General features: G+C 52.2%; 1 protein-coding gene and 1 pseudogene across 5 annotated transcripts in view; both read left to right on the top strand.

Moving 5' to 3' along the window:
- FRMD5 (FERM domain containing 5) overlaps nt 1–25,141 on the top strand; it is a 324,138-nt gene that overhangs the window by 294,615 nt on the left and 4,382 nt on the right. For 4 of the 5 annotated variants that reach the window (XM_070775550.1, XM_070775549.1, XM_019984034.2 and 1 more), the window contains exons 6-13: nt 575–698; nt 3,387–3,474; nt 11,622–11,710; nt 14,677–14,740; nt 15,288–15,379; nt 17,946–18,020; nt 18,577–18,645; nt 19,528–19,634. In XM_070775550.1, the coding sequence (XP_070631651.1) occupies nt 575–698; nt 3,387–3,474; nt 11,622–11,710; nt 14,677–14,740; nt 15,288–15,379; nt 17,946–18,020; nt 18,577–18,645; nt 19,528–19,634 (708 nt within the window). The remainder of the gene's footprint in view (nt 1–574; nt 699–3,386; nt 3,475–11,621; nt 11,711–14,676; nt 14,741–15,287; nt 15,380–17,945; nt 18,021–18,576; nt 18,646–19,527; nt 19,635–25,141) is intronic. The other variant, XM_070775548.1, reaches the window with a different exon arrangement.
- LOC109575107 (large ribosomal subunit protein eL39-like) lies at nt 3,923–6,242 on the top strand (annotated as a pseudogene).

Genomic DNA, 25,141 nt, shown 5'->3' with positions numbered 1-25,141 from the left:
GGGCCTGGCACCTGGTCAGCCCTCAGTGAATAGTTACTCAAATATATTCACTTGATCTGATTGGACCAAGAGTTGAGTTCTGAGTTTGGGTCATGAGTCAGTCATCATTTGGCTGTGTCCCTGCTAAAATCTTCAAAACGAGATTTAGACTTTGTATGTGGCCACAGGCCCAGAAGGTTCTGATCTCCTGATCCAGCTCAGTTTTCTTCGCTGCCACAAAGAGCTTCGCTCCCAGGTGCTCTCCTAGTGGCTGAATGGATGTGGGCGTGGTGCAGGGGTCTGAGCTTTCACAGCAGTTTTCCATGTGGTGGCCTCAGAACACGGGCTCAGCTCCACTGTCTCCACGTGGCCTTGAAACCAACCCAGTCAATGGACACATGAGGGAAAACAAAGCTGGGCCTGCTCCTGAGGACCTGCCCTCCGCCCCACCCACAGTCGTGCTCAGGATCCACTGTTCTTGGCAAATCTGGTGCAGACTTTGCCTTTTGCTCTGCGTGTTAGTCTCCTGTTGTGTTGCCAGTGACGATTTACCTGTCCTGTCTCCTATTGTTTTCCTCTGCTTTCCTTTTGCAAGCGGAGATCGGGGATTATGACCCAGGAAAACACCCCGAAGGCTACAGCTCCAAGTTCCAGTTTTTCCCTAAACATTCAGAGAAGCTGGAAAGGAAGATTGCTGAGATTCACAAGACAGAGCTCAGGTGCGTGTCCCTGGGTTCAGGCCAGGCCACTGTCTGCTCCGGTAGACCCAGCCCTCCTCACTCCAGGATGTGACGATGTTCCATCCTCCGTGATCCACTGCTGGTACAACCCTAAGGCTCCCTCTCTAAGAACAGTGGTGTAGGCTGAGGCTTAGAGGCAAGAGAGATGCTATACTATAAGGAAAACGGTGAAGGATTTGCCTCTGAAAGGTATTTGTTTCACTAAGATAAATGGAGAGAGAGACCAGGGTGGGGGTTGGGGGAGGTCGGGGCAGGGCAGTAGCGGGGTGTGGAGCAGAAGCATGAACTGGGGAAAAGGGAAAAATAAAAGAAATAGCAAAAGAGAACAGAGAGAAGAGAGAAGGGTTAAGAAAATGGGCACACCTCCACCCCTGGTCTGTGACTTCTGGGTCAGCAGATAGGACTGAGCAGGGCCAGATGCTCTGGGTGCCGGGAGATTCCTGGTTCGGAGGTTGTGACTTTAACACTGCCTCCCTCAACCCCACACGGCTGTACCCAGGGAAGAGGGGGAGAAGCAGCCAGAAACAGGAGGTAACTGTCCTCCTCAGATTGTCCTAGTTCACCCAGAATATACCCAAGTCCATAAAAATAGTATTAATGCATCCTTTCACCCATATGAAATAGGGTTTTCTACAAAGGTTTTTATTTAAAAAAGCAAAACAAAGGGGTATTTAGGCTCTACTTTGTATGGCATGCTGGAGCAGACGCTCAACTGCTAAACTGGGAAGAAAAAATTTACATACAATACAGCATATTAATACAGTACAATTTTTTTTACTCTTTTAACATATTTTGTAACTACCTTTCTGGGGAAGGACAGTGCTCAAGGGGAGGGGGAGAAAAATATTCCTAATGGTAATATTAAGCTTAAACGAATTCCTAACTGATGGCTCCCCCCGCCCAAAAAAAAAAATCCTTCACCTTCACTCAAAAATTTTTCCAAGAAATATGTCCCCAAAGCCTCCTTACTTTTATAAACAGACCTCCTGCCCGCTGTGTGTGGCCACATTGGACCCCACCCCGCCTAGAGGAATGAAGACCCCCATCAGAGGTGGAATCCCAGCCCCTCCCACGGCTCCTCCCATCACTCTTAGCGAATAGCGGCCCCTTGTGGTAAAAGTCAGAATAGACACAGATGATGAGGGCTTATGGCTCATTCAAAGAGAGACCCAGGGTGTGCTGGGGCTGCCCGGAGTCTCTGCCAGGAAGGTTTTAAGAGACGTCAGAGCAGTGGGGACAGTCCTCCAGAAACCTAACAGAAGTCAGGGGGATCCCCCAGGAAATGATGTCCACTTGGAGGACCCCAGAGGGTTGGGCTGACTCCAGGGGTGAATGGAGCCCACGGAGCCCTGCAGCCTCCAGACAGGCAACAGAGCCTCCCTGGAAGGGGTGTCGGTGTTCAGTGGCCTCTGGGGCCTGGCTTTCTGTCTGCTGTGCCAGCGTTTTCCCAACACCTTCCCTGTGTCTCTGGTGCGCTGGTGGATGTACGCATCTGCGTTCCACAGAACCCTCACTGCTCACACAGGCTCAGCCTCATCTTCATCACGTAGAACTGGTCTGCATTTCCTCGCCCGGACTCTGAGATCCTTGAGGGCCCCGGCTGTGCATTAAATTCTATGGTATGTTTCACACCTGGCCGCCCAAAGGCTGCTGAGGTGTTGATGGATTGCTGCCTCTCCAGAAAGACAGGAGCGGGAATCCAGGGCTGTTCCTCCTTGGGCGAGCTTGTCTTCTTGCCCTGCCATAGGACTTAAGGCAGATAATGAACTTAGAGAGTTCCAGTCCTGTCCAGCAGCCGTCAGAGTTGTTGACTGCACAAACTGCCCGCCCCCTCCTGACCCTGAAGCCCACCCCGCATCAGTGGAAGGACGTCAGCTTGCCAGGGCGCTGGACACTGAGACCCCATGTGACCCTGCTTGCCCCGGTCCTGTTCGGAGCTTGTCCACACCTCTGCTGAGGAGCCAGCAGGAGGGGGACGATGCTCAAGGCTCCTTCTTCAGAGGGCTTGGTGCCAGCACTGGTTTCTTCCTTTTTCTGTTTGTTTCCTCTTCATAGTCATCACTTTGTGGGCAGACAGAGCTATTGTGGAGTCTGGGGAGCTCAGCAGCGTCTGTCACTGCGTCTCTTTTCCCCAGTCCCATGTTCCCTTTTTGTAAAGGAAGACGGTTAGGCAACAAGATACACAGGTCCTGTCTTGGTGTCTCAGTCCAGATCAGATGGCCTGCAGCCAGCCTATAGATGTATTTTTTCCTGCCCCCATCGTATTTAAAACTGGGAAATGCCACGTAAAAATCAGTATGTCTGAATTCTCTTTAAAAATCACACCCAGAAATGCTGGGCCGTGCTTTCCAACACTACCATCTTGGACCTGGAGAGCAGCTTCCCTCTATAGATGGGGCAGCATTCCCAGTTAGCCACAGTCCCCACCACTCCCTATGGTGTTACACTCAGCCCATGTCATTCATCACACAGCCTGCCTCACTCTGAAGACATCTGAGGGTTTGACCCTAGAAAAGGGTCTGTGAAGTCGTTCCTAGGACAGAGCCGGGAGCACACCCCATGAAAAAATAGGAGCGTGAGAGACCCTGGGCACTTCTTAATTGAGTTCATCTCAGGGGAACCTATAGGAGCAGGAAATCCTGAATCGCTTCATTTTCTTTATTCCAGTGGTCAAACACCAGCAACTTCAGAGCTGAACTTTTTAAGGAAAGCTCAGACATTGGAGACGTACGGAGTGGACCCCCACCCGTGTAAGGTAAGGCACCCCTGTGGCTGGAGACTGCACTGATCTTGCCCCCCGCCCACCAGAGGATGACAGGCAGGGAGGGACTTCATGCCTGTGCCCCCCCCACCCCTTCAATATTGGGATGATTGGCTTCATTAGTGACAGAGGGCAGAGAAAACATCTCATTGTGAAAACTCCTCTGGATTCCACTCTGCGGAATCTTGTGCCACATCAGAGCTGAAGCATACAGGCACAGTCCGTCTAGATAACAAATCTGAAACCAGGGCCCCCCTTTGGGAGCCGTGGGTAATTTGGTGGAACTGAGTAGAGACGGAAGGTGGGAGCCCTGCCCCTCCCAGGGAATGATCAGAGGCAGCTCAGCGCACAGCCCACCCTTCTGTGACCCGTAATCTAGTTTCTGTCCAGGAGTGGGTTTTATTGACTGTAGAGCTGCAGTGGAGTCACACTTAATTCCATTATGCGCCTGTGAGGGCGGGACGGGGACCAGCCCAGGAGGCTCTGCCCAGAGAAACCCTCTGTAATTACTCACATGCGTCTGGCACTTGGGAGATGAGCTCGGGCAGCCGTGGACACTGAGGAGATCGGTGGAGACCGTGGCCCTCTCTCCCTGTCTGTCTGTGGCTGGATCCCCCCGCATGTCATCTCATTCCAGCTCTGACGCTTCTGGTCTCTGCCTCAGTCCTCCAGATCTGTGCCTCTTTCTACCACCAGAGAGACCCCAGCAAAACTGACTCTTAACATTGACCTCTTGTTCCTAAAAAGTGAGGGGTAGTGTAGGCTTCCAACAAGAAAGAACAGAACAGAAACCAAAGAAGACAGAATTACCTTTCTCGTGGCCCCTTGGTGAGGAGATGCTCTTGCATAGGATTATATGCCGAAACTTCAGTTAACTTTGAGAACATTCTGGCACTCAGAAACCTGGCCACCCTCCCACCTCCACAGTTCCTTGTCCACCAGCACAGCCGATTGACAGACAACCCGTGTCCCTGAGGGCACTGTCAGAAAACACATTCAGGCCGGTTTATACCGAAAAAACAAATGACATACGGGTATGTGCAAGTGAATTCGCAAAGCTTCCCGAATAATGCCTTCTGCACCACCAGCGTAGTTTAACTTGCATTGATGGCTTGGATACCAACAACAGAGGGCTGCAGAGGACCGAAGAGAGCTTTGGGGTCAACCGGCCTTGGTTTTAGTGCTGGTCTCCTCCTTACTGGGGCCTTCAGAGGCTTCTCTGAGCTTCCCTTGCCTTGTCCATGTGAAAGTCCTCAGCAGATACTCCTGAGTCACTTCAGGACCTCAGGAGACACCGCTGCCTTCTTTTCTTCTCCGCCACCCTGTGCATGGCTGAATTTGCTCCAGGTCTTCTCACAAGACTTTCAGGACTGAGCAGTTTCCTGGCCAAGAAGCAAAAACAGAATTGTCCCATTTCCCAATGGATTCAAATGAAAACTGGTAATAAAATCAGGTACCACTGCAGGAGAAGACACTGGAGAAGAACCAAGCTGGGTCTTTGAGGAGTCTTGCACGTGAAGCGGCACACGTTAGGCTGTGTCAAGGTCACTTGCGTCTTATCATTATCACTTTGAGAGCACGTACTGTCTGACCTGCTGGGTGTTTTATTGGGAAAATGATTTTTCTCTGTGTCAAGTGTTTCTGCACTACTGCTTTTGGCTTAGTAATAAACACGTGAGGCCTTTTGTTGGGGAAAAAAAAGACATAGCTGCCTAAAGATGCATATGGTCAACCGAAGATACCAGGTCACCTCTGCATGTGACCCCACATCTGTTTGGTCCCTGTGAGGAGAGGAGGGTCCCTGGGTAGGGCCGTCACCTGGTGGCATGTAACCTGAGCATGACAACTGAGTGGAAGGCATGAAGGTCTCTCCTGTTGTCTCCGGAGATCTGGAAGCCAAGGAGCAGCCCGCTTGGTGTCCAGCCCAAATCCACATGCACCCTGGGACTGTGGGGCTCCTGGTTCAGCCCTGTCTTTGAGCCTGTCCACCATCAGACACAGAGGTGAAGGAACCAGCGTTCATACCAGGCACTGCACGAGGCCCAATCCCATGTATCACATCATTTCACCCCCGCGGCATCAACTCCAAGAAGGAGGGAGGGAGGAGAGGCTTGTGGCGTGTCTTCCCAGGCAGGCCCACTGGAATCCTCTCACATTATTTTCTCATTTAATCCTCATGCCAGCACTGGGGTGTGGATATTATTCTTCCTGATTTATAGACAAGGAGATGAAGGTTCCGGCAGGCCGCAGTGGGCAAGGCCCTGAGTGGCAGAGCAGGAATATGAACTAAGGTCCCTTCCTGTTGTGCATCTCTAAGGAGCAGAAGCGCCCAGGAGACTTCCTCGTGGAGAAGGTGGGAGCAGTCGTCTCACTGGGCTTCCACGCCCGTGTTCCTGGGCTCCATACTTCTTGCTGGCGCAGGGCCCTGCTGCAGGCCCCACGGCTCATCTCCTTGGGTTCCAGCTCAGGATCTCCTCAGCCATTCTGGGCAAGGAGAACAGTCTGGGAGCCTTTTACTCTTGCCACTAAGGAGAGTCACTTTGGTGATAGGCTCCCAAGCACTCGCCTTGACGTTGCTACAAGGGGAGCCGAAATAAGCTGGAGCACTCGGTGTAATAAATACTGATGATTTCTATTAACAGAGAGGCAATTACTGGGCCCTGGGAATCTGGGGCACGCAGCCCGAGGGAGGACAGAAGAAAAAGAATCGTTTCGATAATTAAATGAGAGCAGAACAAGGCTTCGGCTGGGCTCTGTTCTCCTGGACTCTGTTCTCCTGGACTGATTAAGAAGCTGCTGCTCTTCCTGTCCATGCTGATGGTTTCTTTCTGCCCAGGATGTCCTTGCCTGGCCCTGGGACTAGGAAGAGGAGATCATACCAACTCTGGGTGGAACAGCCAGAGGGCTCCTCTCTAGCTAGCTGTCTTACACTAATACACGAACCCTGAATTCGCAAAAGCTGTTCTGAGCTCTCTGCCTTTTCTCTGGGCCCCAGCTCCCGGCAGAAGCCCCCAACAGACCAAGCCTACAGCTGCTGGAGGAGAAAAATGGAGCAAACCGCTGATGGCCCAGCCTTGTGCCTGCCCCCCCAGCTTGACACCTCTCCAATATCAGGGGACACCATCTTGCTCCTTTCAGGGAGCCTGAGCCTGGTGCTTTGCCCTGGTCTCCAGACTGTGGCCCCCTGCCCTGCTGAGGCTCATGGACTGGTCGAACTCATCACATGAGTCCCTCCTTATCATGAGTCTTGAAGGTGCCATTTATTGAGAGCCAGCACATGCCAGGCACGTACACACAGTATCTCATTTCATCTTTACAACTCTGCTAAGAATTCATTCTTGTCTTCTCTTTAAGATAAGAACACTGAGCTTTGAGGGACTAACATGTCCAGAGTTACTGGCAGGGACGGTACTGGGACACGAAGCTTCGATGTCTCCGTGCTGTGCTCTTTCAGTTGTCGTCATGGTCTTCCACCTGGAGAGATGGTGTTTATTTAGGAACAGAGGGGGACTCACACCACCTCTGATCAAGAGAGGACAAAAAGGCCCATGAGACTTGAAATCATCGTAGAAAAATGTAACAGAAATTGATGAGGTGGTTTTATGCCTGTTCTGTACAGACCAAGAAAAAAGTTGACTTCAATAGGATCTAGATTAGATCAACCACACAAATGCAAGGTGGTGCCGTTTCCTTGCTCTTAAAGTGGGATCATTTGTGTTCATAATCCAGCTGTGTAGGCTCCTCTCTTGGAGAAAGCAATGGCACCCCACTCCAGTACTCTTGCCTGGAAAATCCCATGGGCGAGGAGCCTGGTAGGCTGCAGTCCATGGGGTCACTAAGAGTCGGACACGACTGAGCGACTTCACTTTCACTTTTCACTTTCATGCATTGGAGAAGGAAATGGCAACCCACTCCAGTATTCTTGCCTGGAGAATCCCAGGGACGGGGGAGCCTGGTGGGCTGCCGTCTCTGGGGTCACACAGAGTCAGACATGACTAAAGTGACTTAGCAGCAGCAGCAGCAGGTTCCTCTCTAAAGCCACCCCCTATCTTGACACATCGCCCCCCAACCTCAGAAAAGCAGAACAAGAGGGATCAGTGCTGACTCGCCTCACCCTCAGGTTGGCCCCTCTTGGCTACCATGCAGAGAATGTTAGGTTTACTGCCCAAATGAAAAACTTGACTAAAGTCACTTAAGTGGCAAGTTTCTGCCAAGGTTTGCATTTCTGAGCTCTTGTGGGTGGATGCCAAGCCTCTTAGAGGGGGCTGCCTGCTCTCCTTATTGCCACTGTACATTCTTGTGGCCGTGTTTTTTGTTTGTTTGTTTAGACTTACTTTTTTTTTTTTTTTGGACATGCCTCATGGCTTGGAGGACCTTAGTCCCCCAACCAGGAATCAAACCCATACCTCCTGCAGTGGAAGTGCAGTCTTAACCACTAAACCACCAGGAAAATACCATGACTGTGTTTAAGTATGTTGAAACTGGGTGACTCTCATGATTGGCTTAGTGTGAAGGTCCCCCAGCTCCAAGCTCTTTCAGGAATGGGCATCACTGTCTGGAAGAGCATATGCAATCTTCTTTGCTAAGGTTTTTTCTGTTTGTTTTTTTTAAGAATAATAGAGGCTTCATCCACCCAGATTGAATTAGTTTCCGTCAGGTCCAGAAGAAGGACTGTGTGACCTTGAGCAGCATTAACAACTGAGAATGCTGTGGTCCTGACCCAGTCACCCCCAGGATGTCCTCGGGCCGGGGCCGGGGCGGGGGGGGGGGGTGGTGGTGCAGACAGAGCCTATTTCAACTGTATTCAGAGGTGGGTCTGGGCAAAGGTGGCCCAGTGTTCCCATTTCCAAGAAGCTGTCAGGACTGATTTCCAAAACTCCTTTTCTGGGCAGAGTGATCATCTCAGGGTGAACAGTTGATGACTGATGGATGCAGGTTAGGTCTCATGGTGGGTTCCATATGAACACGTGAATGACTCTGCAAACCCATCCCCTCCCCAAATCACCATTGGCCTTGTCCTGGCAGTACATCATTTAGGCCATCTTCCTAAAATCAGACAGAAATAATATATTTTTTTCCTTTTTTAATGATTTTTTAAAAAATTATTTGGCTGTACTGGGTCTTAGTTGTGGCCTGTGGGATCTTTAATCTTTGCTGCAGAGTGCGAGATCTTTAGTTACGGCGCGTGGGCTCTCAGTTACGGCACGTGGGCTCTAGTTCCCGGACCAGGGATGGAACCTGGGCCTTGGCATCGGGAGTGAGGAGTCCTAGCCACTGGACCACCAGGGAAGTCCTGAAAGTAGTCTTTTTTGAAGTATGTATGGTGGTCCTCATCTTACAGATGAGGAAACTGAGGCCCAGAGGAGCAAGGAAGTTACGGAGCAAATTAAGAAGCATCGCTGGGGTCCTAAACCAGGACCGAAGCTCCTTCCACAGGGATGAGGCGCAGGACGGATACGGAGCAGGGCTGGTGGTAACTGCTGCATGGCTGGCAAGGCCTGGGTGTTTACTCCACTTCCCAGGTCACTGATGGCGCAGTCCGGGGGGCGTTGATACGTCAGCATGGAGAGGACAGGCAGGAAAGATGGCTGAGATGGGAGCCTGAGGGACAGGGTGTGGCCGTCTGTCACTTCTCTCCCTGTCTTCATCTCCTTCTCTTCTTGTCAGCAACTCGTCCTTTCACATATAAACCCCAGGGGCAGGCTCACAAGGAGAACGGCTCGTTAGAGGAAGGAAACCAGGAAGCTTCCAGAGATGGTGTCGTTGTGGCCGCCTGTGTGTTTTCACGCTGGCCCAGGTGTGAGGTTTCATGCTGTAATTCCAGTCCCGCTCCTCACGTGCAGAGACAAGTAGCAAACCCCCCAGCTGCCTGGCCCCCGCCCAGTGGATGCCAGGTGCCAGGGCCTTGCAGCAGCTCTGTCTGCAGCTGTTGCATCAGAAACAGTCTGGATAATTGCTCTCTTCCAATGAGAGGGTGGATGGGGATATAGCACAGGTGCTATTATTATTTATTGGAAAGATGAGTAATATTTACTGGCGTTTAATCAGGGTTTCTTCGCATGTTTGCTCCCTGCTCCTAGTCAGCCAGTCTGGTCAGGAGAGACTGTTTCTAAGTCCAACACATCCTTCACTCAGAGGCCAGCCCTGGGGTATCTGGATGGTGTGGTGACCAATGCCAACCAAGGAACCCAGCCAGCGCCACCCAGCTCATGGGAGGGCCTGCCCTTCCCTTCACTGTCACCACGATGACCTTCACAGAGGTCTGACTCCTCCAGCCCGCCCAGTTAGTGCTGGCGCCCCCTGGCACACTGCATTGTGTATTCAGCCGTTAGCACCCACCACCAAGCCCTGATGACAGGCAGGGGGAAGCCCAGCCCCATGGCTTCACAGTATCTCCATTCAGGTTATTTTTAAACAGCTTTTTGCTGTGCCCGTGGGTTGAATGATGCTGTGTTTGCAGCCAAGTGTTGAGGTCACAACAGACCGAGAGGAAAGGACAGTAACAGCTGTATGTTCGTTCAAATGTTTGCAAAATGTACATTTGGTTTACTCCCTGGGCCCAGTGTTCACACCTGTAACCCTGGCTCGAAGAGACAGTTTTAAGGCAAAACTGTACTTTTGTCTTGAGGCAAGGCCCGTGAGGCCCTGCAGAGCCCCTGCAGAGCCCCCACTGTTCTCAGGACTGATCAGGCTGAAGGTCTGCGCCAGTGAGGCAAAGCTGGAAGGTGGGAGAGGCTAGGAGAGCCCCACAGCCACAGCTCCCATTTGCATGCATCACACCAGGGACCCGACTCCGACCCTGCGGCACCATCTGAGTTGCATCTCAGATGACTGTCCTGCGGTCAGTCCCATTCAGTCAGCATCCAGGCATAATTTCTGGCCCCCTGCACACCCTCACCCCCCAGCAGAAGAGATGCTCACCTGTGGCCATTATTAGGAAGGAAGCACCTCTGAGAGAATGTACCCCAGGAGCCAGCTTTCTGGGCCCCGTCCCAGCCTTGAAAAGGCCCGGGCCTTCTGGAGCCCGTATCCCACGGGAGGGAACCAGGACCTACAGCTTCTGCCGCACCTTCTCCCCTTTCTGCCCAGCAGAGCCTCAAGCCTCTTGTTCACTGGCTGAAAGTGACAGGTGATCTCTTGGTTGGTTCAGGCGACACAGGGCTGGCGGTAACTGTTCCACTTGGCTGGTTGCGTCTTACATTTTCTTCAGCTAAACTTTCCTGAGGGAGTCCAGTGTGTAAGGCCATCATGATACTGATTACTGCTATTCTCACTCACTCAGAGCTGCCTTCTCGAAATACAATTCACACATCAAAACAACCCATCCTTTTCAAAGTGTGCAGTTCAATGGTTTTTAGCCCGTCAACAGTTGTGAAACCGTCACAGCGATCGAATTGTGGGGCATTTCCATCATCCAAGGAAACCCTGTACCTCTTGGCTGTCCCTCCCCACCCCCATTTCCCCGCAGCCTCTGGCAACCGGAAACACACTTTTTGTCTCTGTGGATTTGCCTGTTCTGGACAAGTCATATAAACGCAAGCGTACACCGTGTGCTCTCTGATTAACTGGCTTCTTCCACTTGGCACAGTGTTTCCAAGGTTCATCTGTGTTGTTGCAGGTGTCAGAACTTCATTCCTTTTTACTGCCAAATAATATTCCATTGTATGCATGTGCCACATTTTGTTTATTCATCTGTCAGCTGATGGACATTGAGATTATTTCCACTTTGCAGCTGCTATGAATAGTCCTGCTCTGAACGTTCATGCACAAGTTTCTGTGTGAACGTATGTTTTCAGTTCTCTTGGGCACATACCTAGGAGTGGAATTGCTGGGTCACATGGTAACTCTACCTTTATCAATCTGAGGAACTCCCAAACTGCTTTCCAAAGTGACTGGACCATTTTACAATCCCCCCAGCAATGTGTTCTCTGGATATTTGCAACAGCTTTCTAAGACTGGTATTATAATCTACAACTTAAATTAAGGCCACTGAGGCTCAGGAAAGGTAAGAAACTTGCCTGTTCCTTTCAAATGCCAAGCTCTTCCCTCTGTGACTGGTTGCCAAGTATTAACCCTATATCCTCAGAGGACAGCTGTGTTCTTATGCCTGCACGGTCCTATGAGCAATCTTTATGTTACAGGACGTGTCAGGAAATGCTGCGTTTCTGGCCTTCACTCCTTTTGGGTTTGTTGTTCTGCAAGGAAACAAGAGGGTCCACTTCATTAAATGGTGAGTATCTTCATTTCCAAAACAGGCTTTTTACCCCTCACCAGCTGGGGAGGGCTGTGGTTCCCATGTCCTTTGTCTGTGAGTGGGCAAGTTCTGGTTCTGAACCCTCTCCTAAGCCTTGCGTCCGTAATGGTAACTGGTGAAGGTAGTGGTCTCTTCTAGGGATCCTGTTCTTCCAAAGGGGTGTTCCTGAGAGCCATCAGCCTCTCCAGAGAGAGAAAGGGTGTGGATACTTGGTTCCTGTGTAGGATGAGGTCTAGAGCTGGAGCCAGTGTCAGGGAAGCAAAGTTCCTATGAGAACCGAGTCCTTGGGACTGACCTCTCCTGGGGGCAATAGCATCTCAGGGAGGGTCACTTCTTACCCACTCTCCTAACAAAGGAGGGTTTGCAGTGACCCTGGAGCAGACAGAAGTTACCCTGGTGCTCTGCGAAACACTCTCCTCAGACTGAACCTCTCGGGGGGCACTGCCTATGGAAACAGACGCCGCTGTCTCCCATCCCCTTTCAGGGCTTAGGGGTCCTCGGCCTCCAGGAGTCACATGCCTCCCCTTTGTCCCCTCCCACTCCCGTCTCCAGCAGGCAGGAGCCCCCACTGCAGCTGCACGGACTGCTTCCTCCCTGCTCATCTGCCAGGGTCTGTTCTGCGGCAGGGCTCTGTGAGCTGAAGCCGCAGAATCTGGTTTGTTGATGGACACATGGCTCTCTAAGAGAATCTTTCTCGGGGGCACGCAGACACCGTGCAGCCTCATCAGACCATGCTGCACATTCTCCTCGGCCCCTGCGACCCCTGAACCTCCCTTTAGGCTGCCAGGTCTGAGCTGGTCCGCTCCTCAGGGGCTTGGACAAGCAGCTTTCCTTGGCCCAGCAGGGCTAGCCACGGAAGCCTGCTCCTGGCTTATCCCCTTGGCCTTCTCCAGAAGAGCTGGTGGGAAACCCGAGGACAGAGCTCTCCCTGGCGAGCTTTCTGCCAGGGGTGCTGCAGGCCAGACACCCCCTTTCCAACCTTCGTGACTTTTGTGAAGCTTGGAGACACAGTCATCATGAGAGTGCTCATGAAACTGCTCCCCAAATGTGCCCAATCAGGCCGCGTTCCCCAGAAAACCCCTTTCCAGGGTGGGCCTGCTGCACTGCGCTAACTGGGGTACACCCCAACACTCCCGTTTGCCCGACCTTCCCAAGTTGGCCTCACTCACTGCACTCTCTAGGTGAAGATGGTGAGGGTTTGGGGTCTTCTGTCCAACCAGATCTTTTCAGACATTGAGCAGTCAGGCACCGCTCTCCTCGTGAGGGGCACTTGCCACATGGAGCCTCTGGGTGGTCTGACGTTCCCAGAGCACCCACATCCTGGCCACACTCCGACCAGGCCAGCTGTCACATGAGGCAACTGGTAGGGAACATTTTAGCTAAAAACATGGAGGACTCGCCTGTCACTGGGGCCGGTGGTCCCTAAAGGACCCTCACCCTCCAGAAGCCCTACTGCAGCTCTCCAGGCTGCCCCAGACCCTTTTCCTTCTCTGGCTTCTCTCACAGCCCACTTCTTCAGGAAATCTCTTCATCTCTCTCAACGTCAGAGTAACAGATGTAAACTTCAATCTGACTCCCAACAGAAAATTTTCTCCTTTCCTACCTTGCTTGTTGAAGCCAAGATGATCCATGTGCTTGTTTATGTTATCAGTCAATTGATAAGTACGGTATTCTGTACGTGTACGAGAGGTGGATTGCCTGGGAGGGAGCCTCACAGGGAAGGAACCCCACGTGGCTCGTATGAGCTCGGAACTGGTGGTCAGCAGTGTGAGCTCTCATCCTGACCCGGCCGTGGCTTCCAGGGAACAAGTGGCCTTCCTCTGCCCCAAGAGTTCTGTCCGGGAGTAAGCCGGGTACACTGTTCTTACCACCTTTCTGCTGCCATTCTAGGATGTTGAGGAAAAGCTCCCTAGAAATCGCAAAGAGGAAGAAGCCAAGTGGAGGCAGATATGCGTGGTCAGACCTCCCTGCGCGGGGAGAGGGTAGAAAAATAGACTCTGCCCCAGTGAGGTAGGAGGGGGCCTTCGGGCTCCACAGGGAAGCTGTCAGGCAAATCAGTGGAAGGGAAGTTGAGGCCTCGGTCGATGCAGAGGCCTGGTCCTCTGGCTCTCAGGTACAACCACCTAAGCTAAGACCCCGGTCCGTTTTCCCACTTTGTAAATGTCACCAAGGCTGAGAGCAGGATGTGGAGGTGAGGTCGAAGCTGTGCCATGTACAGTAACCATGTCACTTCTTCTGATTTGTGTCTGTCCTGCGGGCGATGTACCCCAGTATCCTGTTTGCCTCTTTTACTGCAGCCATTCACTGGGCTGGTGGCTTCAAGGATTTTTCTACACAAACCCCTAAGCCCCTTTCCTGGTCAGTACGCTGCATGACTGTTCCATGTAATCTGTCCTCTCTCTGGTATGTTGCCCTGCCCCCTCCCCGAGATCGTCTGACATTTGTCTGCATTAAACTGCATTCTCCATCCAGTGGCACCGTCACCTGAAAGACTCAGCTCCCTCAGAACCCGGTTGCATTGTTTCTCATTATTTGCTGTATCTTGAACTTTGGCCTCATCAGCTACCTGTGGCACCGTACATTTGACAGTCCCACCTAGATAATGCACCTGTGTTATGAACCAAATCCTGAAATGGCCCAGGACCACTCTACCTAGACTCACTGCCCGTGCAGACATTTCCCTTTTACAGCCACTGTTGATGAGCCCGAAATCCTCCTATCACCCTATTATGATAGTGATTGACCAGAAACTGTGGGGTGAACTGTTTCAGCGACTGTTCTCTAAGGCCCCTGCGCTGCTGTCTTGTTTCGGTTCTAATTTTGGCTAAAACTGTGTCTGTGCCTGGAGCCCCTTCCAGTCGGGGTGGGCTGTGCATCTACGAGACTTAGCTGCCAACAGGCGGCCCATAGCAAGCTGACAGGCGCTCTCTTTGTGCTTCTAGGAATGAGGTGACCAAGCTGAAATTTGAGGGAAAGACCTTTTATTTATACGTAAGTCAGAAAGAGGTGAGTGCTAGTTTCCTTCTCTTCAGGGAGGGCCGGGGCTGAACCAAGGTGGTCCACCAAGGTAGAGCTAAGCCGCCTGCAGGCTAAGTCAGGACCAAGGGCAAGATATGGAGGTGAGGAATGGAGGTGGCTAGGCCCTGGAGCACAGGGACTTTCGTCAGGGACGCTGGTGACCCCTAAGGTTCCATACCTCCAGAAAGTACAAAGTAAGATTCTTTTGCTTCCATATGAAAATTCCAGGAAGATAATAAACACCCCCAAAAAGAAGAAGAAAATTCCAGATGAGAGTGCCACTCTCTCTGGGGAGGGCTCGTCTCGTTCACGCTAGGCCAGTGGAGACTCACTCTGACGGGACCTGACTGCCAGGCGTGCCCTTGCACACTGACCTGAGCTCTGCCCGTGGGTGATGAGGCTGCTCTCCCCACCTGAAGCCGATCCCTGGGAGCGGTAGGGAACCCTCAGACAGCCCCGGGGTCAGTGTCCTGGCCCACTTCACCCTTCGCGTCTCCATCCACACTCAGCTGTTCCTATGTGGGATTTTTTGTAGGAAAAGAAAATTATTCTCACATATTTTGCTCCAACTCCAGAAGCCTGCAAGCACCTCTGGAAATGTGGAATCGAGAACCAAGCCTTCTACAAGTGAGTGGATACCTGGGGTGGGGACTGCCTTGATCACGGCAGAGTCAGAGAATCAACTTTTAGAGCAATGATGGGCAGGAAACCAAGAAACTGACAAAGGCGAACACGAGATGACAACGCTGGGCTTCCTTATAAAACCCAGAGTCCTTTCCAGGTGACTGTACCAGCTGGAGGGTCAAAGCTGAGGTCTGGGAGAGTGCCTCAGCAGAGCTGCCCAAGGGGTCTACCTTGTGATGTCCTTGGACAGCTGCCCGCCCCCCGCACCCACCGCATCCCCCGTGGCAGAGCACTTCTGTGTCTTCCTAGGGGAAAGCTTGGGCCAGAGAAAGCCCATGGGTATCTGTAAGCTAGCCCTGTGGAGCCATTCAGAGGCATGGGCGACCCAGAGTACAACAGCTCCATGAAGGAACAGGCACAACCCAGAACAGTTTCCTAAGTCTTGGAGAGACTCTGGGGCCCACTCCCCAGTGGGTGGCCTGGTGCTGAGCTGCAGTTGAGGCCCAGCCCTTCCTGGCGTGTCACTGACAGAGATGTTGCCAGTGACAGGCCAAGCGCCCGGGAGCCCGGCGTTGGGGTAGCTGGAGGGAGCAAGGACTTGTCTGTTACTGAGATACCAGCTTAGAGCACAGCTTACTAAATGATTTTGTAAAGTTATACTGAGGCTTTTGTGCCCAATTTTAAGAAAGTGGTTATAAAAGCATCAAGAAGCAAAGAAATAGCCCATCAACAAACTGGGGTGATGCCAGAAAAAGTATGTTTGCTAAAACTCTTGGTCTTGTTTTTAAAACAGACTGTAGTGATTTATCCCTTAATAAGCTGCATCTTGATCAGAACAACAAAGACAGGATGTGTAGTATATTTCTCCTCTGACAGGCCATAGTTCTCCCTGTCAGGGGAAGGGGGCTGGAGGGGGTCAGGGGGCCCCATCCTCCCCACTCCAAGGACTCTGCTGCCTGCTGTGGGATGTCTCCTCCCTGTTCCTCCCTCCTCCCCAGAGGCTATTCCTTGGGCAGGTTTTCTGAGCTGTGTAATAACTTCTGTGCATTTGATACCAGAATTGGGGGGAGGAACTGAATTGACAGCCAGAACTCTCACCTGAGTGGGCTTCTTTCTTCTCATGGAGAAGGCACGCGGAAGACTTTCATGTGGTCCCATTTCCCTCCTTTTCAATCCCTGGCTGTCCAAGGAAAGCCAGGAGAACATCTCACCATTTTTGGAGGCCTACCTTTGCTTTTCCCTCTGTGCCATGGTCTGAACCTGTGACCAAACTCAGTTTCTGAGTCTTTCATGAATAGATCTCCACACCCTGACAGCACCCACAGTGGAAACCAGGGCTGCTTGCCACTGTTTTCCACTGACTACTAATTAAGTATTAGAAGCCTGCATCCTGGGTCCGATCCCCACTTATGCCCAGTCTCTATCAAGAGCCGCTCTGGCCTCACTCAGCATCTGCCATGTGCTCAGATCCCTGCTTTGTGTCTGGCCTAGGGTTTCACAAGGTGCTGGCTGGGTCAGACTCAAGAACGTGCTCCGATAAAAATGTAACTGCATATCTGACAGGTATTAAATATTTTGAAGCAAAAAAAAAAAAAAGAATGTGCTTAGGCAGGAGGGCAGGTAGGCTCAGAGGCTCGTGGAGCCCTGACACAGGTGGGGATGGTGTCCCCAGGAACTGCTGTTCCTGGATATAGGGACGCCTCCCTAAATGTTCACTGACCGCTCAGGACAGAGGCTTTGGACCAGATTGGTTCCCAGCTGGGTTAGCACGACATGCAACCCAGGGCGTGTTGTGGGTGGAGCTGGGTCTTAGGAGATTCAATCTGGGGAGCTCTACCCAAGCTTTCTTGTCCAAGTGTGAGAGGACTAAAGAGGTCACAGAGGTCACTCAAGAGGATAGATAGGCTGTCCACAGCCTGGACAGCGGTGTTAGTAGGTATTCTGAGAGAGGGCGAATGGGTCCGAATTCAAATAAATGGTGGAACTTGTACTAAAGTTCAGCTAGTTTTTTCATTTCAGGGCTTTTCAGAGTCTCTAAAGTGATACCACACTGTAGGTTCTCTCCAAGGAGGAGACAGAATAGGAAGGCAGACTCTCCTCTCTTCTCCACCCACAGTTACCCAGATATCCATATGAACTCTCAGATACTGGTTCTGGGAGGGACTCCTGAGGTCAAGAAGTCCCAGCTCCACTATTTTATAGAGAAGACTGGGAGAGGAAAGAGACACCTGCCCAGGGCACACTGCTAACAGAGGCCTGGCTGAGGTTCAGCGGGTGGCATTCTCTTACTCGGCCAGCCCCTGGCCCTAACGTTTATTCTTTCGGTCCTCCTGGGGAGCCCCAGCCGGCACTCCTGATATGGAAGCAGGTTGCAGCCTGCCCACCCCCAGCACTGAGGCTGTGAGTGTGGCCCTCAGGGGCTGAAGGAGAGTCAGAAACAAGTGGGGCTGTGAAGGGCCTTTTCCCAAAGGGTTTCCTCAAGTAGCCCTTGGAAGGAGCTGGGGACGCGCTGCCTTAGGCGGTAAGGCCTTGCAGGCCGTCTGTCACACTGGACTTTGCCTTGCTGCAGGCTGGAGAAGTCAAGCCAAGTGCGCACAGTGTCCAGCAGCAATTTATTCTTTAAAGGGAGCCGGTTCCGATACAGGTAAATAGTGACAGTAAGTAACCACTATGGACCTATTTTCAGACCCTTCCCTGGAGCACAGTGGCTCAGTGGTCCTTACCCTTGAGAACAGAGATGCTGGGAACCTCCAGAAAAGCCTGTGGTTTCCATCCGGTTCTCCTATCTCCTAACCCTTTGACTATTTCCTTCTCTGCAGCTGTTTGCCTGTAGGGCTTGACAATATGTATCTTCTCCTCCTCCTCTTACAAAAGCAGCAAAATAAGAACTGTAACAGTGATGCCTCTCATTTTTGTCTAAAGATCTTTTTTTGAGGCAATATTTTTGGAACATGCTGGACAATGAAGAATCATTCTTTAAATGAGAACAGAAGATCCCAAAGCCTCCAGATAGAGAGCTTTCAGGACGCCTTAGGGCTCTTTACCCCCACAAGCAAGCCCTTCTCAGTGGCCTGAACACTGGGATGGGGTAAGCCAAAGAGGCTACTTCCCAGTGCAGCCAGTTATCTGAGATCTTAGAGAGAGCGCGTCCTGGAACACTGTCTCACTTCCTGCTGCATGTTTTATTTTACTACTTACAGCGGCCGAGTTGCGAAAGAAGTAATGGAGTCTAGTGCCAAGATCAAGCGGGAGCCACCAGAAATACACAGGTAAGCTGCCAGGGGCTTACCCCCAGCCAGGTCCCAGATCAGATCTCAGGATCTTAAGTTGAGCGCTATGAAGATTCTGGCCATGACAGCTCCCAAACCAGGCAGGAGGCTGAGGAGACCAGTCTCGGCCAAAGGCCTACAGAACAGGCTGACCCTGGTTCCCTGAGCCCTGATGGAGAATGAGGGCAGGTGGGTGAATGCAGCCAAGACAATACATGGGACCCAGGAGCCTCCTTCCTGGGTAATTCTCTTCGTCATTCCAAGTCCTCAAATTAGTCACAGACTTCAGCGGACACGCCTAAGCAGCAAGATTTCATGGGTTCTGTAAACAGTCCGTGAAAGGAAGTCAGTCACACTAGGTCTGAAATAGTTTCAGGATCCATGCTTTATGTGTAAGTGTAAATCAGGCATGTCCAGGAGTCCATCTCCTAGAACCTGATGAGACCCGGGGAGAAGACGATTGGCTAAGAGGGCTGGGGTTGCCGCCAGCCTGACCTCTGCGGATGGGAGAGGTCATTACTCCTGCCTTCACACGGAGCCGCAGCCACCAGCAGCCCCTGTGGGAAGTCAGGGGAGGCTGCAGAATCGGTCTTAGGCACATTTTTAGGAGTGCCGCATATCCTGGGCTCTACCCCCGAGTCCTGCCCAGGGACTGGTGGCACCACTGCCACACTAAAGAAAGGTTCTGGTGGGTCTGGGATGTTAGGAGATTGACAGGTTTGAAGTAGTGTCTCTGACTGGGATCCAGGGACTAAAGGGGATAATGATTTTAAAAAACAAAACTTAACACAGCCAGGCAATTCTATGTAACTAGAATACAACTAGTCAACTCTCTATCTGTCTGTGCACTGAGTCAAGAGTTCTCTTTTTCTTTAACCTCAGAGCGGGGATGGTCCCCAGCCGCAGCTGTCCCTCCATAACCCACGGCCCAAGGCTGAGCAGCGTCCCCAGGACCCGCAGGAGAGCTGTTCACATCTCCATCATGGAAGGTGAGCCCGAGCTCTGGAGGTGACCCAGGGTCCCTCCACATTGCAGGCTTTCACTGGTGTTCCAGATCTGATACCCGGTCTCTACAGCCTAAAGGATCAAGGTGGGTGAGGCAGTTCCCCAGGAAATGAAAACCCGTTTGCATGGTCCTGAAGCATTCCAGTAGCTGCCACCACCTTCTCCTTTTGTAGAAATCTGTCCTCTTGGTGGAGGCGGAAAAACGACAAAGTCTATGTATCTTCACCAAACCAGACACCCCCGTAGCTGAGGCTGACACCCCTCCAGTCTCTGGACTGTTAATACCGTGAGGAGACTCTAGGACTCTTGTTGTCAGCTGTGGTCACTGACCCGGGCTGCCCCACAGGCCTGATACGGGTATACAGTTGAGTGCTTTCCTTCCTGAAGATGACATTTTGGAAGGCCTCAGAAGGTGTCAAGGGACAGGACACAGAATATGACTGCTTCATACCTCTCTGTCCTGGAGGCTGGGGAGGGAAGGCCCTCAGCCCTTTCTGTGGGAATGCTGTTTGTTAATGAAAACAGAGAATCCCTTAGGTTAGGAAGGACATTGTTCTGCTGCTCCTCTAGGAGGATCCCTGGCTTGTGCTTAGAATTTAATGATGTGTCAGTGACTGCATCACCCGAGTATGGCGCAGAACTACTAATAGGCTAGGGGTTAAGAGCCCCGGCCGGGCAGCCACCATCAGCTGCCTTAATTATGGGAGTACCATAGTGCTCCATTTGTAAAACTCCATGGGGCTGTGAAGAAGCTGGTGTATGTGCGAGTACTTTATTATTTTATGATTTTTGGTGGCGCCAGATCTTCCTTGTTGCGTGCGGGCTTTCTCCAGTTGTGGCAGTGCTCGAGCTTCTCCGTGTGGTGGTCTACTGTTGTGGAGCACAGGTTCAGTTGCTCTGAGGCATGTGGGGTCTTCCCGGACAAGGGATCAAACCCATGGCCCCTGCGTTGGCAGGCGGATTTGGACCAGTCCCTGTGCAAGTAAAGAGACGAAAGCACTGACTGGCAGCAGCAAGCACTGCAGAGAGCCCTGGTCCAGACAGAAAGCTGAGGTCAGCACAGGAGCTCTGCCGTGCATCTTCTGGGGAAGCTTGCTTAACCTGAGCCTGTTGACCCCACTGTAGGGGGGGATGGGTGTCGTGGGTGGGGTGGCCTTGTAAAGTACCAAGCAGGTATGGAATTACTGAGTTCTGGCTGTCATCAGACACTGCCCCTGGGTTTTTCCTATCTGACTCTTCAGTGGAGAACTGAGCCTGGCTCTCTCATTCTGGGGTGTGCATCTCAGCAAAGCGGAATGTCTTCTCATCTTTTGAGGATACATATCTTCCTCCCCTCTCTGAGGCCCTTTTTGCCATCAGGTCCATCCCAGGACTCCTGCAGAAAGTCGGGACAGCTGTCCTCCCAGAGAGAAGGGCCACCCCCAGGGGGAGCTGGCACTAATACAGGAATCACAGAGCAGCCTCGGGCATTACTGCTCCCCAGTATAGGGAAGAATATCAAGAAAACCAGCATTCCCAGAAGAGGGGAGACTGGGGCCATCCAGGTGGGGATACAGGTCATCGGGAGTAGCTGCAAGCAGGGTTAGCAACACCCCAGGGGTGGGGACACTGTTCTCAGGCTTCTCCAAGACAAGCAATGGGGCCGCCTCAGCTCCCAGCCAGCGCTGGCTATGCCTTCAGCCTCCTCCCATCGTAGCAGCAGTAAGCTCCTCAACATCCAAAAGTCACCTGAGCTTGCAAAATGGCCAAGGAGGATGCAGAGGGCAGAGGCCACACGAAAGCCGTTAGAGCAGAGAACCCCTCTCCCCCAAAGGCCAGGGCCTGGCCTCAAAAGCTCAGCCTCAGAACTTGACACCTGGCAGATGACAGCCCAGCAGGCCTCCGTCCCAGTGCTCCTCCCCAAGCCACCCTGCTCCTCACACCCTGTGCCCCAGGCTGCCTACAGTCAAGCACAGCCTCCATCCCCACCCGGGGCCCATTTAGACCCAGGAGGGAGCAGGCAGCTCAGAACTGCCCCAGTGGGAATAAACTCACAGGCGGAATGAAAGTCAGTGTGAGAAGAGGCAGATGGACATCTGCCTTAGAAAAAATACAAGACTTCAGCAGTTAAGTGGCTCTTACCAGTGCGTGCATGCGTGCTTAGTCACTTCAGTCGTGTCCGACTCTCTGCGACCCTATGGACCATGGCCTGCCAGGCTCCTCTGTCCATGGGATTCTCCATGAGAATGCTGGAGTGGGTTGCCATTTCCTTCTCCAGAGGATCTTCCTGACCCAGGGATCGAACACGCGTCTCTTATGTCCCCTGCACTGGCACTGGTTCTTTACCACCAGCGCCACCTGGGAAGCCCAGACAGTACATGACTTCTTAAGCAGAGCAGGAGAGAGGTATGAGCCATGTGCTTAGTCACTCAGTGACGTCCGACTCTTTGCAACCCCATGGACTGGCGCCCGACCCAGGGATCGAACCCACATCTCCTGTGTTTCCTGCACTGGCAGGCAGACTCTTTATCACTGCGCCACCTAGGAAGTACAGGGGTCATGAAACCTAGTGAAATAAAGAATGGATCATTTCAGGAGGAGAAAGTTCAGCTGCATCATCTCTGAGGGCAGTTTTGCCTTTAAAGCCCCTAACATGGCTGATCCCCACTGTCCACCCAACCAGGCAGGGAAGGGTGGGAGGGACGTGACGGGGGCCTCAGAGAAGGGCACAAACCAGCACAACTCCCAGGAAGTTATGGACATTTGACATGGGCTCATGCTCCATCAGGGGTTGTCTTTCCTGCAGTCCATACACCATATAAATTGTTATCACAGAAACCATTTGCCTTTTCCAGGGGAAAGCTTTGTTTTTCTCCAAAAATGGGGGTAAACAGCAAAAACATTAACGTAACATTGCAGTTTGAATGAAAACCATGTAATCTCACTGAACTGAAACCTTTAAACAGAAGCCTGCACTGGTTGGCCCTGCCCTCTGCTCTCAGGGATGCCAAGATAACACATTAGCACAGGCCTGACCCAGAGAGGTATGTCCGTTCCTGTCACTCACTGTACCCCCGGGGGCACCAGTCAGCAACCAGCCTGCACAGAGCCCAGCAGAGGACAGGGCCCATTTCCAGCTGCAGAGCCCCCTCCTCACACATCAGAGCCTCACATCACAAGGCCCCCTGCCTCTGTGGCTTCACATCCTGGGTTTTCTGGGGCGGTCCCGCTTCCTCTCCCCTCTGGCATCACCCCTACCCTCTCGGTCCCTAACCCTCTGAGAGGCCTGGGGCCCTGATAACGGGCCTCAGGGAACCAGCTCTACAGGCTGGGAAAACATTACTTTTTATGGGTCTAAGTGCTTCTAACTGAATCCAGGGCCCTGATAAGCTTGGCCTCTCAGAGCCGCTCTGCTGTCTCCAGCACGGGAGGCACTGTGAAGGGGCTGCCATGGCGTGTGATCAGTGAAAAAGCCTGCGTCCCTGGTTGGGTTTCCTTCCGTGACCCCCTGTACCTTCTCTTCCTGGCCGGTCCCATGAGGAGACCAGCTGGTTTCCACTGAAGACGTGCCTGCCTTCCTGGGCCACCATGGGGAAAAGCCTGATTAAGATTCACACGCGAGTCCGAGTTCAGCTCCGGCTGACTAATCACTGCCTCCGGCCCCTGAGCGTGCGCATCCTGAGGCTGGGGCCCCGGCTTCAGGGGAGGCTCCTGACCGCTGTGCCCCCCAGCCCACTGGGAGCCGACTCCAGGCAAGGCGATCAGCTGGAGCACCTCCAAGGTAAAGAGACACCCTCTGTCTTGCTGTGCCGCCCACCTGAGCCATCCCAGAACAACAGGCTTGAGGCGAGTGATGATTTCTACTGAAACCTGAAGCTCTGTACAGGACTAACGTGGCATAGGAGTGATGATTTAAGATCACCTTACAGGTGGATCTGAGAGTGGGTGGCCATTCCCTTCTCCAGGGAGTGAACCTGGGTCTCCTGCATTGCAGGTGGAATCTTTACTGTCTGAGCCACCAGGGAAGCCTGCTGTTGGGGGAATAGAAGACTAATATTTACTGAATAATTTTGTCTGTCGGGCGCTCTCCTTAGGGGAAAAATGCATGCGTAGCCAGTATCTTGCTTACTGAGAGCACCAACAACTCACGGTAACGTGGCTTCTGCGGTCCCTCTGATTGTGCTTTCTCATGTCACAGCCTTTGCCTCTCACCTTCCCCAGCAAGCTCAGAGCTGAATTGTAGGCCAAGCTGAGATTGCAGTGAAGTGGCTTCTGGCAGCTAATCTGGTCATGTGCTGGAAAATCTGCCATCAGAGCTGTCCTTGTGAGGTGCAAGGGAGAGGAGGTTCCCGAGAACAGAGAGCCACAAGAGGATTTGGGAAAGGAGCTGAGCCAGCATCACGTGTAGTCAGGGCCTGAAAAGGCTTCTGTTCTATCAGGAACCCACTTCACACTCGCAGGCACGTGTTTCTCAGGCTACACGTGCAGTGGGGGCAGAAGAGGGGAACAGAGAGCAGAGGAACATCGAAGGCGCTGCAACAAGGGACAGGCTCTTAATTCTACCTTATTTCATGACGGTTTCTTGGGCAACTTAAATCTAAGGCAGGTGCAGGCTGTTCCGCTCCCCGGAATCCAGCTGGATGGTCGTCAGCACCGTGGAATAGAAAGATGCTAGGACGCTACCATCGCCTTTGCCAGTACCAACCAACCACATGACTCTGGAAAGTTTTATAACCTCTTGCCCTCTCTACTTCATGAAGAATGTTGAAAGATAAAAGTGCTTTGAAATGTTTAAAACATTATACAGATTTAAGAGTTTAGAGCATAGGGACAAAGGAAATACAGCCAGGACCCATGAACCTTCTGAAAGCAGGAGCTGAGAGCTGTGGCGAGTACACTAATGGTGATGTGATGGGGAGCAGAGGCGGAGAACGGGGGGCTGCCATCTGCCCCACTCACCCTAGCCACTCATTCATTCCTCTGGAGAACCTGTAACTGTGCATATGCTGAGAACGGCTGAAGCAGCCTGGGCAGGCAGGTGGCCTGGCTGCAACTGGCTACCCTCCAAGGAAGCTAACGAAGATGAGACACACTGCTTCTGAAAGGTGACTGGCACCTTTTAAAAGAAGCTAATCCTGAGCCAGAGAACTCCCTAAGCAGCCCTGGTTAGGTCAGATCTTTACTACTTGGGAATCTGGTTCAGTCTGGGGCAGTCAAGGTCAATTTCAGAGCAATAGAAAGGGACAAGCTTCTCTTGATGTGGACCACAAAGGTAGGGAGAGCCACTCCGGCAGCACCAGTATGTCCAGGAGTGGGAAATGCAGACACTAAACCTGAAACAAGAAGCCTTTTTCTTGGGAGCTTGGTGACAGGGAGCACGGTGACAGGGTGCTCAGCCAGTCTGAGTCCACATCCTCAGGCCTGGGTGGCGGCTGTTTGGTTGAGGGAAGTAACCAGTTTCTGTTTTTCCCTACCAGAGCTTAAGCTCTGGAAAGTGAGAAATGTTCTGAGA

Source organism: Bos indicus, chromosome 21, assembly GCF_029378745.1.
Source record: "Bos indicus isolate NIAB-ARS_2022 breed Sahiwal x Tharparkar chromosome 21, NIAB-ARS_B.indTharparkar_mat_pri_1.0, whole genome shotgun sequence".
NCBI classification, from domain to species: Eukaryota; Metazoa; Chordata; class Mammalia; order Artiodactyla; family Bovidae; genus Bos; species Bos indicus.
The sequence above is the reverse complement of the archived record's forward strand: the minus strand, read 5'-3'. Positions and strand labels throughout refer to the sequence as shown.